Genomic DNA, 13,284 nt, shown 5'->3' with positions numbered 1-13,284 from the left:
ATTGGTAGAATTCTTGAAGTTTTGATAGATATTGCAAAATATTCCTCTCCAACTAAGAAGTACTACATTTTGAGAAAATTTTCTATAGAAATAAAATTTTGGCTAAATTTTCTATAGCAATAAAATTTTGAGAAAACTTTCTAACGACATACATTTTGAGAAATTTTTCTATTGAAATAAAATTTTGACAAAATTTTCTCTAGAATTAAAATGTTGACAAAATTTTCCATAGAAATCAAATTTTGACAATTTTTTCCATATAAATAAAATTTTGATAAATCTTTTTATAATAATAAAATTTTGATAAATTTTTCTATAATAATAAAATTTTGCCAAAAAATTTTCTATAGAAATAACATTTTGTCAAAATTTTAAATTGAAATAATATTTTGAAAAAAAAAAATCTATAGAAATAACATTTTTATATAGAAATAAAATATTGACAAAATTTTCTATAGAAATAAAATTTTGACAAAATCTTTTATAGAAATAAAATATTGTCAAAATTTTCTACAGAAATAAAATTTTGACAAAATTTTCTATAGAAATAAATTTTCTATAGAACAAAATTTTCTATAGAAATAATAGAAAAAGAATAGAATAAAAATAATATTTGACAAAATTTTCTATAAATATAAAATTTTGAGACAATTTTCTATAGAAATGAAATTTTCGATAGAAATAAAATTTTGACAAAATTTTCTATAGAAATAAAATTTTGACAAAATTTTCTATAGAAATAAAATTTTGAAAAAATTTTCAATAGAAATAAAATTTTGACAAAGTTTTCCATAGAAATAAAATTTTGACAAAATTTTCTATAGAAATAAAATTTTGACAAAATTTTCTATAGAAATAAAATTTTGACAAAATTTTCTACAGAAATAAAATTTTGACAATTTTTTCCATAGAAATAAAATTTTGATAAATCTTTCTAAAGGGTGATTCTTTTGAGGTTAGGATTTTCATGCATTAGTATTTGACAGATCACGTGGGATTTCAGACATGGTGTCAAAGAGAAAGATGCTCAGTATGCTTTGACATTTCATCATGAATAGACTTACTAACGAGCCACAACGTCGAATTTTCAGTGAATGGGCCCTAGAAAAGTTGGCAGAAAATCCGCTTTTTTATCGACAAATTTTGTTCAGCGATGAGGCTCATTTCTGGTTGAATGGCTACGTAAATAAGCAAAATAGCCGCATTTGGAGTGAAGAGCAACCAGAAGCCGTTCAAGAACTGCCCATGCATCCCGAAAAATGCACTGTTTGGTGTGGTTTGTACGCTGGTGGAATCATTGGACCGTATTTTTTCAAAGATGCTGTTGGACGCAACGTTACGGTGAATGGCGATCGCTATCGTTCGATGCTAACAAACTTTTTGTTGCCAAAAATGGAAGAACTGAACTTGGTTGACATGTGGTTTCAACAAGATGGCGCTACATGCCACACAGCTCGCGATTCTATGGCCATTTTGAGGGAAAACTTCGGAGAACAATTCATCTCAAGAAATGGACCGGTAAGTTGGCCACCAAGATCATGCGATTTGACGCCTTTAGACTATTTTTTGTGGGGCTACGTCAAGTCTAAAGTCTACAGAAATAAGCCAGCAACTATTCCAGCTTTGGAAGACAACATTTCCGAAGAAATTCGGGCTATTCCGGCCGAAATGCTCGAAAAAGTTGCCCAAAATTGGACTTTCCGAATGGACCACCTAAGACGCAGCCGCGGTCAACATTTAAATGAAATTATCTTCAAAAAGTAAATGTCATGGACCAATCTAACGTTTCAAATAAAGAACCGATGAGATTTTGCAAATTTTATGCGTTTTTAGAAAAAAAAAAGTTTTCAAGCTCTTAACAAATCACCCTTTAATAAAATTTTGATAAATTTTTCTATAATAATAAAATTTTGTCAAAAAATTTTCTATAGAAATAACATTTTGTCAAAATTTTAAATTGAAATAAAATTTTGAAAAAAATTTTCTATAGAAATAAAATTTTTACAAAATTTTCTATAGAAATAAAATTTTGACAACATTTTCTATAGAAATAAAATTTTGACAAAATTTTCTATAGAAATAAAATTTTGACAAAATTTTCTATAAAATTTTTTAATTTTGTCAGAATTTTATTTCTATAGAAAATTCTGTCAAAATTTTATTTCTATAGAAAAGATTTTTCTAGAAAATTTTGACAAAATTTCTATATAAAAATAAAATTTTGACAAAACTGTATATAGAAATAATAGTTTGACAATATTTTCTTTCCATAGAAATAAAATTTTGACAAAATTTTCTATAAAAATAAAATTTTAAGACAATTTTCTATAGAAATACAATTTTCGATAGAAATAAAATTTTTACAAAATTTTCTATAGAAATAAAATTTTGACAAAATTTTCTATAGAAATAAAATTTATACAAAATTTTCTATAGAAATAAAATTTTGACAACATTTTCTATAGAATTAAAATTTTGACAAAATTTTCCATAGAAATAAAATTTTGATAAATTTTTCTATAATAAAAATTTGTCAAAAAAAATTCTAAAGAAATAAAATTTTGACAAAAATTTCTATAGAATTAAAATTTTCCATAGAAATAAAATTTTGATAAATTTTTCTATAAAAATAAAATTTTGTCAAAAAATTTTCTATAGAAATACAATTTTGACAACATTTTCTATAGAAATAAAATTTTGACAAAATTTTCTATAGAAATAAAATTTGGACAAAATTTTCTATAGAAATAAATTTTTCTATAATAATAAAATTTTGTCAAAAAAAATTTTATAGAAATAAAATTTTAACAAAATTTTATATAGAAATAAAATTTTGACAAAATTGTCGATAAAAATAAAATTTCGACAAAATTTTCTATAGAAATAAAATTTTGACAAAATTTTCAATTGAATGCAATTTTGACAAAATTTTCAATTGAAATAAAATTTTGACAAAATTTTCTATAGAAATAAAATTTTGGCAAAATTTGCTATAGAAATAAAATTTGCACAACATTTTCTATAGAAATAAAATTTTGACAAAATTTTCTATAGAAATAAAATTTTGACAAAAATTTTCTATAGAAATAAAATTTTGTCAAAATATTTTCTACAGAAATAAAATTTTGACAAAATTTTCTAAAGAAATAAAATTTTGACAAAATTTTCGATAAAAATAAAATTTTGACAAAATTTTCGATAAAAATAAAATTTGGACAAAATTTTCTATAGAAATAGAATTTTGACAAAATTTTCTATAGAAATAAAAGTTTGACAAAAATTTCTATAGAAATAAAATTTTGACAACATTTTCTATAGAAATAAATTTTTATCTAATTATACAATTATTTTTCGAGCTTTATGGACAGATATAGATTAAGGAACATGGTTAAAAATGATTTCTCCATAAGGAGTTAGCATAAAGGGCCCAAAATTGAGTTATCTCTCCCAGCCAGATCTATACTAAAGGCTGTGGAAAGGTTCATTCGCCCGAACCGAAACATGTACAGTCCAGGCGTGTATAGATTTGTATCTGGCGTTTTCTTTTCAATGGCTCTATTAACCATGTTCCTTAATCTATATCTGTCCATAAAGCTCGAAAAATAATTGTATAATTAGATATAATGCATTTGGACGTCAATTGCCTGTTTCGGTATCAGGCTAACATGAAATATAAATTTTTGATAAATTTTGATAAATTTTTCTATAATAATAAAATTTTGTCAAAAAAAATTTATAGAAATAAAATTTTGACAAAATTTTCTATAGAAATAAAATTTTGACAAAATTTTCGATAAAAATAAAATTTGGACAAAATTTTCACTAGAAATAAAATTTTGACAACATTTTCAATTGAAATAAAATTTTGACAAAATTTTCTATAGAAATACAATTTTGGCAAAATTTGCTATAGAAATAAAATTTGCACAACATTTTCTATAGAAATAAAATTTTGACAAAATTTTCTATAGAAATAAAATTTTGACAAAAATTTTCTATAGAAATAAAATTTTGTCAAAATATTTTCTACAGAAATAAAACTTTGACAAAATTTTCTAAAGAAATAAAATTTTGACAAAATTTTCGATAAAAATAAAATTTTGACAAAATTTTCGATAAAAATAAAATTTGGACAAAATTTTCGATAAAAATAAAATTTGGACAAAATTTTCTATAGAAATAAAATTGACACAATTTTCAATTGAAATAAAATTTTGTCAAAAAATTTATGCTATTTTGGTGAATGCTTTCACTTTTTCAGCAGCGTTTTTGACATTTTAGCAAACTTTTCTGCTCTGTCTACTAAAAAGAATTTCTTTGGGTGTATTGTCCTCTGCATGAAAACGAATGCGAGATTTCAAGGAACTCAATCTCAATTCTAGTAAATATCATTTCTGGTTTAAGAACTCGCAAGACAACAGATTTTCACTAGTGCCCATCTAGAATTGTTTCATTATATTTTCCAACAATAAATTATGCGACACAACTTGTGATTTTATAAATCGGATTTATTGTAAAATCGATATAGGAATATTGTAAAATACTGCATCTGACATCGAAATAATATTGTTGTGCATCTAGTAAATCATAACACCAATAATACATCCAAATGTAAGTAAAAAAATATATACGTAAGTTTTTGCAAAATTAGATACAGGTTTACCAAAAATATGCAATGTAAAAAAGATTATTTGCGCCATATAAGTGGCGGTATACATTTTAAGCTTAAAGGGGGAAAATAGTAAACATAAAACAACACTTCCTCTATGGATTTTAATTGTTCATCTCGTATAGAATATTGGATATAGTACCACTAGATTCGACATTACTAAGAGCAATATTGGCCAGATGAGGTTCATAACGACGAATATTGCGTTTTGCCGTTGAGGTATAAACTACCAGATTACGTAGAATAAGGGCTGCGGTTAAGCGAATGCTTTTGGTAACGGGACCTTCGTTTTCGTCCATTAATTCCTTGCTGTTCATAAAATCAGCAGTATGCCGTTTAATAGCTTGTAATGCTGAAGAGCCCATTGTTGTAGCTGCAGCCTGTGACGACGACGATGAAGATGTGGATGGTGATGGGGAGGCCGTGTTCGTTCTCTGTGACAATTCAATATTTCGTACAATAGTAACGGGTGGTTTGGATGGTGCAATATTATGGACTCCAGTTGCAATTCTACGTTGAACAGATGACCTAAGACTTTCCACTGTCAAGTGGCGATCTATCAGATGGGTCATGAGGGAGAAACGTTTACGTGGTATACCATCACAAAGGCCCGGACCAACACCCCATTGACAAAATATTTCTGCCGATGGGTCCAAGTGGTCGGGAGCATGAGAGGTACATACATGATGTTGCAAATCACTAAGAGATTTAAACATTTTTCGAGGACAATTGCGCCAGTCACAAATAAAAAGCCATTGAGCATCAGCCGCCGATAGTTGAGGTATAGCTGGTTGTGGTGGTGTTGACGATTGTGGCGGCATAAGAGAAGCTGCAGGTGTTGTGACCGATGACGATGTCGTGGGTGTATTATTACCACTTGTATTGGATGTCGTATTGATAGTACCTTGTGCCTGAGTAGTGGTTGGCGTATTATTACCTGGGGCTATCTGAGATACTACAGGTGCTGCAGTAGTTACAGGTGGTATTTTTGTCATCGCATCTTCTTTTTTATCTTCTTTTTCAGCTGGAGGATTTGGTTTAGTAATATTGGCTACTACTGGTGTAGCGGGGCTACTACTATTGACTGCTGCCAATGGTGGTGGACCACTACCAATACCAGGAGGCAATTTAACTGTTGGTAACGATGGTTTTATAAGACTTGGCGGTGTAGGCAATGGTGCCACCCCACACTTTTTGAAGTTGCTTTGATTTGAAGTTTGTATCAGGGAAGGTGGTGCGGATTCGGTAGTCTGTAAAAGTACATTGGAATTATTATAATTTATATAATTTATTGTTAGGAAAATAATATATGTTTATTTGTTTATAAGGATTCAAATCAAAAGTTTTGTTTTTCAAAGCAGCCACTACAAATGAAAAAAGATTTACCAATTTGTAACTAAAGTTATATGTACAAATTGGGCTACAAGTTACAAGTTTTCCGCTTAACTTTAGCAAAATTCTATTTGTATTTTTGTTTTATATCAATTTGCTGGGCTAAAGGTAAAAAATTATAAAAAAAAGTTGTTCGACAAATATTGCTCTATCCCAATTCATATAGTTTTTTTGTTTTTGAGAAGTATTTGAAAAAGCTCTATATCGTCGTAAAAATAGAAAAAGTAATTGAAAACAATAATTGGTTTTATGGGTTTTTGTATTACGAATGCTTGAAATAAATAAATAAAAAAATAATTTGGATTGCAATCACGGATGCCACAGTTGGTAGAATTCTACCAAAAATGGTAGATTGGTAGAATTCTTGATGTTTTGGTAGATTTCGCAAAATATTTTCTCAAACTAAGAGGAACTTAACAAAAAATAAAATGTTGTCAAAAATTTCTATAGAAATAAAATTTTAACAAAATTTTCTACAGAAATAAAAATTTTGATAACATTTTCTATAGCAATAAAATTTTGACAAAATTTTCTAAAGAAATAAAATTATGATAACATTTTCTATAGCAATTTTCAATAGAATAAAATTTTCTATAAAATAAAATTTTGACAAGATTTTATATAGAAATAAAATTTTGACAAAATTTTCTATAAAATTTTCTTTTAATTTTCTATAGAAATAAAATTTTGACAAAAATTTTCTATAGAAATAAAATTTTGACAAAATTTTCCATAGAAATAAAATTTTGATAAAAAAATTTATAAAACCAAACTTTTAACAAAATTTTGTATACAAATAAAAATTTTCTATAGCAATAAAACTTTGACAAATTTTTCTGTAGCAATAAAACTTTGACAAATTTTTCTGTAGAAATAAAACTTTCACAAATTTTTCTGTAGAAATAAAATTTTGACAAAACTTTCTGTAAAAAAAATTTTGACAAAATTTTCTGTAACAATAAAATTTTGACAAAATTTTCTATAGCCATAAAATTTTAACAAAATTTTCTATAAAAATAAAATACACATATAAGAGGTGTACTGGACTATACTTCAAATTGGACTGCACTTCACAGACCTGAAAATGTACATTTTTGTGTGTGTGGGCCAAGTGCGCAGCTATCGTATACAAAGTTAGAAGATTTTTAACCCAAATATATAACGGATTCTGAAACCTTAATTTGTTTCTTATATATTTTGCACTTGCAAATTAAAGTCAGTGTATGTATGCAGGGATCGTTTTTCCCACAGCCTACTGTAATTCTACCGATGAAATAGGTTCAGTTTATAGTTTCTGTCAGCAAATAGGTTAAAGATTAGGCTAAAGTGGCAGCCCAATTAAGATTCAGGCCCACTTAGAATATTCAGTCCATTATGATAAAATTCATATTTCGAACAGAAGTCTGAAAAAAGTTCTGACGTGTGTGAAGAATGTGTATTGTGTGGTGTACAGTGCGATGAGACCCAGAACAGACATATATATAAGATTATTAGATTAAATTTCCGCCGGTAATCTTGGATTTAGATTTTTTGATGAAGGAAACCGTTTTTGCTACAGGGTTGCTCGTTTTTTTCGCAACATTATGCTATCGAGTGTCATTACTTTTAATTGTAATTCACTTTTTTCTGCATTTTTATTATTGTAGTCAGTGTATTGTTTTTGTAAAAAAGAAAGTGCCTGTACGGAGACTTTTTTGTATTAGTGTATATCTCAATTTCAGTAGAATCGCATTTGGGCATTAATAGGGACATTTTTAACTTTAACCTAGTACGACAAATCACATAAAAGATTGTATATTTCGTTTTAAAACATCGATTTGTAGACAAATCGACACGTGACTGCAATAGGTCTTTCCAAAATTTTATATGACTAAATAATAAATTTAAAATAATAAATTTCATTCACATGTGTCTATCAAAGCAAATAGACAATTTTGCCAATTTTGAAATTTCGTTTTGATATAAAGAGGGCTTCAACATTGCATGTATAGTGGAACCCCTCAAAATTGGACAAATCCCTTAAAGTTTAGGCAACCGTGGATGTCCACCTCTGAGAGAGTTCACTGTATACGAAATTTGGTTGAAGATATGCGGAAATTTTGTAATTGAATTACTCTGCGTGACACTGCAATCTAGATAAATGGCATGGAAATAACTAAACGGAAAACAAAGAGCAAGCATGCATATAAGCAATAATAAATATGAATATTTATCTGATAATCTTTTTGCCCTCCCCTCCCCCTTTCTGTATGGTAACAAGGACACACCTTTACAGCTGCTATTAGTGTCGGTGTTTGTGATGTCATTGTCGCCGCAGTTGATGTTACTTGACACTTTCCACTTGTAACATTAAACGTGTTTATATTTCCAGTGGATGCCGCCGAAGAAGTTGCAGTTATTATCGTTGTGGGTTGTTGAGTTGTAATAATTGTCTGTGAATTCAATTGGCATTGTTGAGCTTGCGAAATTGGCTGGGCTGGAGTTATGAGTGTCTCTTTTATTTCGATAGTTCTACCTCCTCCAACAATTACATGACGTTTTTCTGCTGGTCCTGATATTATATGCTGCTGAATAATTGATTGGTGTTGCTGCAAAGGCGGTATTGGAGTCGTTGGTATTGGGATGGTCGCTGATGTTGCTCCTTGGACTATGGCTACACCCTTACCACCAATAGTCATTCTTGACACTGTATTTGGTTGTGAGACCAGGGTTGGATTTTGTTGAGCTACGGGATGATGAAGTTTTACTGTAGCTGGTATCTGATTTAGCTGATTAAGAAGAGAGGGGGACATTTGTCCTGTTTGCAATTGAGAACCCTGATGTGAGCTAGGTAGAGCTTGGGCAGTAGTTGTTTGTATTATTTGTCTGGATTGTACGGGTACGTGTTGTATATGTGTGGCCGTACCGGTTTGAGGATTTATGAAAATCTTTTGCGGTGTCTGAGGCCTTTGAGTCACCAAAACCTGTTGTCCTTGAGGAGTTGTCATAATCATTTTCTGTTGCTGACCACCTGTAGTTATGATTTGTCCTCCTGCTGGATTTTGCATTGTATTTTGTTGTAAAATAATTATAGTTTTTCCGCCGGTCGATTGTTGATTGGGCGTTTGTGTAACCAAAACGGTTTGGGTCGGCGGAGGTGGAGGCTGTACAACGGGTGGTGGTGGTTGCGATTGTTGTGCCACTAAATAGGTTTGACCTTGTTGATTTGTGGCAAGAACATATTGTGTCTGCGTCTGAGGAACAGAAGGCTGTATAATCTGATGGGTTTGGCTATGTTGAGTACCATCCAAGGGTTTTTGATGCAATATAACTGGAACCGTTTGTAGACCTTGGTCAGTTTTAATAGTAGCCATAGCATTGGGAATTTGATGTGTGGTTTGACCTGGTGCGGCTATAGTTTGGCTACTGACTTTCAGTTGAGGAGGTTGATTTGTTTGAAACATCAATTGCCGGGGAACATTTTGGACTGTGGGCTGGATTTTAGCTGCCGGAATAATAAGAGATGGTGGCTGGTGTGTTTCGCTTACAATTGTCTGTTGCCCTGCCAATTCTTCTAGATCTTCATCTTCTAATATCGAAGCCGCCATTTCAGCATATAAATTAGCGGCATTTTTGGAAGGAGTAACTGGAGGATCAGAGTCACCCGAAGGATCTGTTGCCAAGCGCTTGTTCTGTGATGTCACATCGTCCAATTTGCGTTTCTGCATCATAGCTGACGGAATGGGTGGTTCAATCATTTTCTTATCCAAAATATCAACAAGCATTTGGTTTGCCAAAAGAATAGGCCTTCCCGAGGCATCTTTGGCAACATTTGCCCCACTGAGTGGAGCCAATGGAGGTGGAGTCGATTCGGAAATATGAGTTGGTTTCTTCTCCATCGGCACGGTTGGATTCAAAGGCTTTATAGTTGTTTGCCCAACTTTAACGGGGGTATTTTGCATCAGAGGATTATTAACTAATGCCGTAATGGCGGTACTAGCAACTTTTATCGGCTGTGGAGAAGCACTTACCGGTATCTGAGAAGTTCCAACGGATGCATTGGTATTTACATTCACTGCTGTTGTATGATCCTTTTGTTTCTGCTGCCTCTGATTCACTTTATTTGCCAAAAGGCTCTTAATCAGAGATGTTTGGTTCGCCTGTTGGTTAGACTGTATTTGCTGTTCTGATATAGATGAAGTATCGATGCTGTGAGAAAGTGGAGGTGGCTGCATTTGCGATTCTTCGGGCTTTGTTATTTCTTCAGACTCTTCTTCTATATCCATTTTCTCGTCACATTTTATTTGAACATCATCTGTTTGTTTGACAGATTCCGGACCAATTTCGGGTTCATTTAAAGTTGTTGTTGTGGTAGGGTTTGGGCTCATAGTTTTTACTGGTGGTTTCATGGTGCTTTCAGCAATAATGGGTGGCATTGATTCGCCAGTATTCCCCGTCACAGCAACTGGAGCCACGTTAGCCTCTACTTTCAATTTCTTTTTAGGCTTCCTTGCTGGAGAATTCTCACCTTGTTTAACAACTGGAGAACTTGGTCCTGATGGGACAATATTCGATTTTTGTTGCAACGGTAAAGGTTGTGCCCGCATCCTTAGTGAAATGTAGTAAGTTCCTGGCAACTCGGTTCCATCTGTTCGGCGCACTATTGCAGGGCCCACGGCAGAGGTAAATATCAAACGAATCAATTTAGGAAAGTGCATATGATTCACCACAGAGTGTTTACCCGATTTTTGACAATGTGATAAATACATGCGATACAATTCTTGTTGTTCAATATGACATTCAGGAGACGCACGCTCAAATGTGGCTCCCAACCAAGCCAACGCGTATTGGTCATCGTCTTGGGTAAAGTTGTGAGGCATTTGAGTTGGATTTTGTTCAACTGGAGTGGCAGCAACAATATTCGGCGCATGGAATGGAGCTATATTGTCCGCCATGTCTGGGATTATATTTGGATTGGGGACTACCTGCTGCTGCTGCTTATGCATCATAGAGGAATGGGGATTGGATTTGTGCATTACGGCAGCATTTTGTAAGTTTGCAATATTTTGCGCCACCAAAGGCAACATATTTCCGGGAACTGTTTCAACCACTCGCATCAAAATGCATCCATCTGGACCATATGATTGAGCTTCGACTGTAATCAAAGATATCAATTGATCGAATATACCTCTGATTTGCATCATGGCTTGACAGCTTTTTGAACCCATGCAAGTCAATGCATATATAGCTTCCAGCGTAAAAAGCAAAAGCATGATATCATTAAGGGATAGAAAAAGAGCAATGGTACTATAGAATTTTGAATTTAAACACTTGAGAACATATTCCTCATTAGCTTCCCGTTGGCATAGTTTGTAAAGTATTTCAAGACAGTTTATAATGACACCCCTATCGGGACCTTCAATCCCATCACATATTGTTGCCATCAGACAACGACTGAGATCATCCGTGGTGGGATCTGCAATTTCCAATTCCCCAGCAATGTTACTAGTTATTTCCAATGCCTGTATGTGTACATTGCTCCATCGAATGTTCGAACTCATCACAAGGAATCGTAATAGTGTTTTGTTTTTAACCAGTACAGGTAAATTTTCTCCTATAAAGCTGAGATTTCGTAAAATGGCCACGACTTGCAATATTCGTTGGCCCACATAGTCATGGGTACCAAGGCCACGACCCAAATTTAAATAGTAGTATTCTTTAGAATCATACCAAATTCCTTCTTCCACACCAGGTTTGCCGTCGTCCCAATCATCAATTATACCAGCATCCATCAAAGTTTGCTCATCGGTGTATAGTTCCAAGATTTGAGGTTGGTCGTTTAGCAAATCATACCAAAAACCATATAGGGAATGGTGTCTTACGCCGCTATAGATATGTTGGAATAACTTCCTCATGGTGTAGTCGGAGAAAACACCTGTATGTGCCAACAAAGCATCTAATAATTTCGGATATTCATTTACTTTTAGAGTATGCTTGCTTTCATTAGCCATTAAAGTGCAAGCATTGATGGCAAAATCCTGTTCATTCGGTAATGGCGATAGAAGAGACAACATCAGCTTTTCATAAGGCGATGGCTTATGTAAATCCGTGGACAATTTGAATTGTCGCCTTCGGTCCATGTTAACGTGATGTTGTTTGTGATTGTAAGTCATCGCTACGTTATTCATTGTTGATGCTGCACTACCAAACAGTGAAGATGGATATCGAGAATTCCCTCTTCCACCTCTGCCACCACCGGGTGTACCCATTATTTCTGCCATTTCAGCAGCCTCTTGGGCATCAATTTTCTCTGGATCTTCGCCAAAGAAACTAACGCGTTCATACTTTTCCAAAAAACGCCGGTAAATGTATTTCAATCCCGCCGAACCATTTACAATTTTCTCCTTCCAACCCAGCTCAGATAACACTGTGTCCCAGTCATCTCTGGCATTAACTTTTAGAAAGCCTCCCCGCTCGGTTACTACACAATATAGGCGATGAAGATTTACTTCGCGTCCAGATATACGTGGTATATTCCTAATAGTAGTTCTGCAAATATACCAGTCTCAATTGACGCACAAGAGAAAATAACTAACCTTCAAGTGACTTACCCTCTCTTATCATGAAATTGCTGTAAATCCTTATAGAATTCATCTGGAGGCTTTGGTGGATTTTTACCTTTACTAGTGGAGCTGTTATTGTCATCTGTCTGCCTATCTCCTCGATTCCTTGATGACCTTAGTGGTGTTGTTGTTGCCGCTTGTTGGCTTACGACTGTAGCAGCACCACTCGCTGATATATTGTCCATTTGTTGGGCTTTTTGCAAATGATTAGTTTTTGGCGGCTCAGTAATCAACATATTTTATTATCAACGAGAAAACTCCCTGCGGAAATTTGGCATTTTCCGATTAAAATGAATACATTAATAACAACGCGTCTCTGCCACCGCCGTCAATTTTTGTTGAACCGGCTTTTGAATTTTTTTTGAAGCATCAATTTTTGTTGTCAAATCGAAGCAGTGATGGCACAACTTATTGCGAGCAAACACAATCAAGCGATTGTCGGCAAACGGCCTCTTGTTGACGTTAATGCGCTGTCCAGACTATAAGTTTATCCGGACGGATTACAGTGTGGGCGAACGCTACGAATTGTCGGAGGTAAGTTAAATATCGACAATTGTGTTATCGATCCCATTAACAAGCTACAGTATCGATTATGTCTTCGAACATAACTTATACTTTGGT

The 13,284-nt window shown here is 32.7% G+C and overlaps 1 protein-coding gene across 1 annotated transcript; it reads right to left on the bottom strand.

Moving 5' to 3' along the window:
• Positions 1-4,487: 4,487 nt before the first annotated feature.
• On the bottom strand, positions 4,488-13,001 carry Bap170 (Brahma associated protein 170kD). Its single transcript, XM_075289844.1, has 3 exons — positions 12,652-13,001; positions 8,329-12,589; positions 4,488-5,919 (listed from the first exon to the last, which is right to left on the bottom strand). The coding sequence occupies exons 1-3, from the start codon at positions 12,897-12,899 to the stop codon at positions 4,774-4,776; spliced, it is 5,655 nt and encodes a 1,884-aa protein (XP_075145959.1). The 5' UTR covers positions 12,900-13,001; the 3' UTR covers positions 4,488-4,773.
• Between the last annotated feature and the right edge of the window lie 283 nt (positions 13,002-13,284).

Source organism: Haematobia irritans, chromosome 1, assembly GCF_050003625.1.
Source record: "Haematobia irritans isolate KBUSLIRL chromosome 1, ASM5000362v1, whole genome shotgun sequence".
Classification (NCBI taxonomy): domain Eukaryota; kingdom Metazoa; phylum Arthropoda; class Insecta; order Diptera; family Muscidae; genus Haematobia; species Haematobia irritans.
Note: the sequence above shows the minus strand (reverse complement) of the source record. Positions and strands in the feature narration are given on the sequence as shown.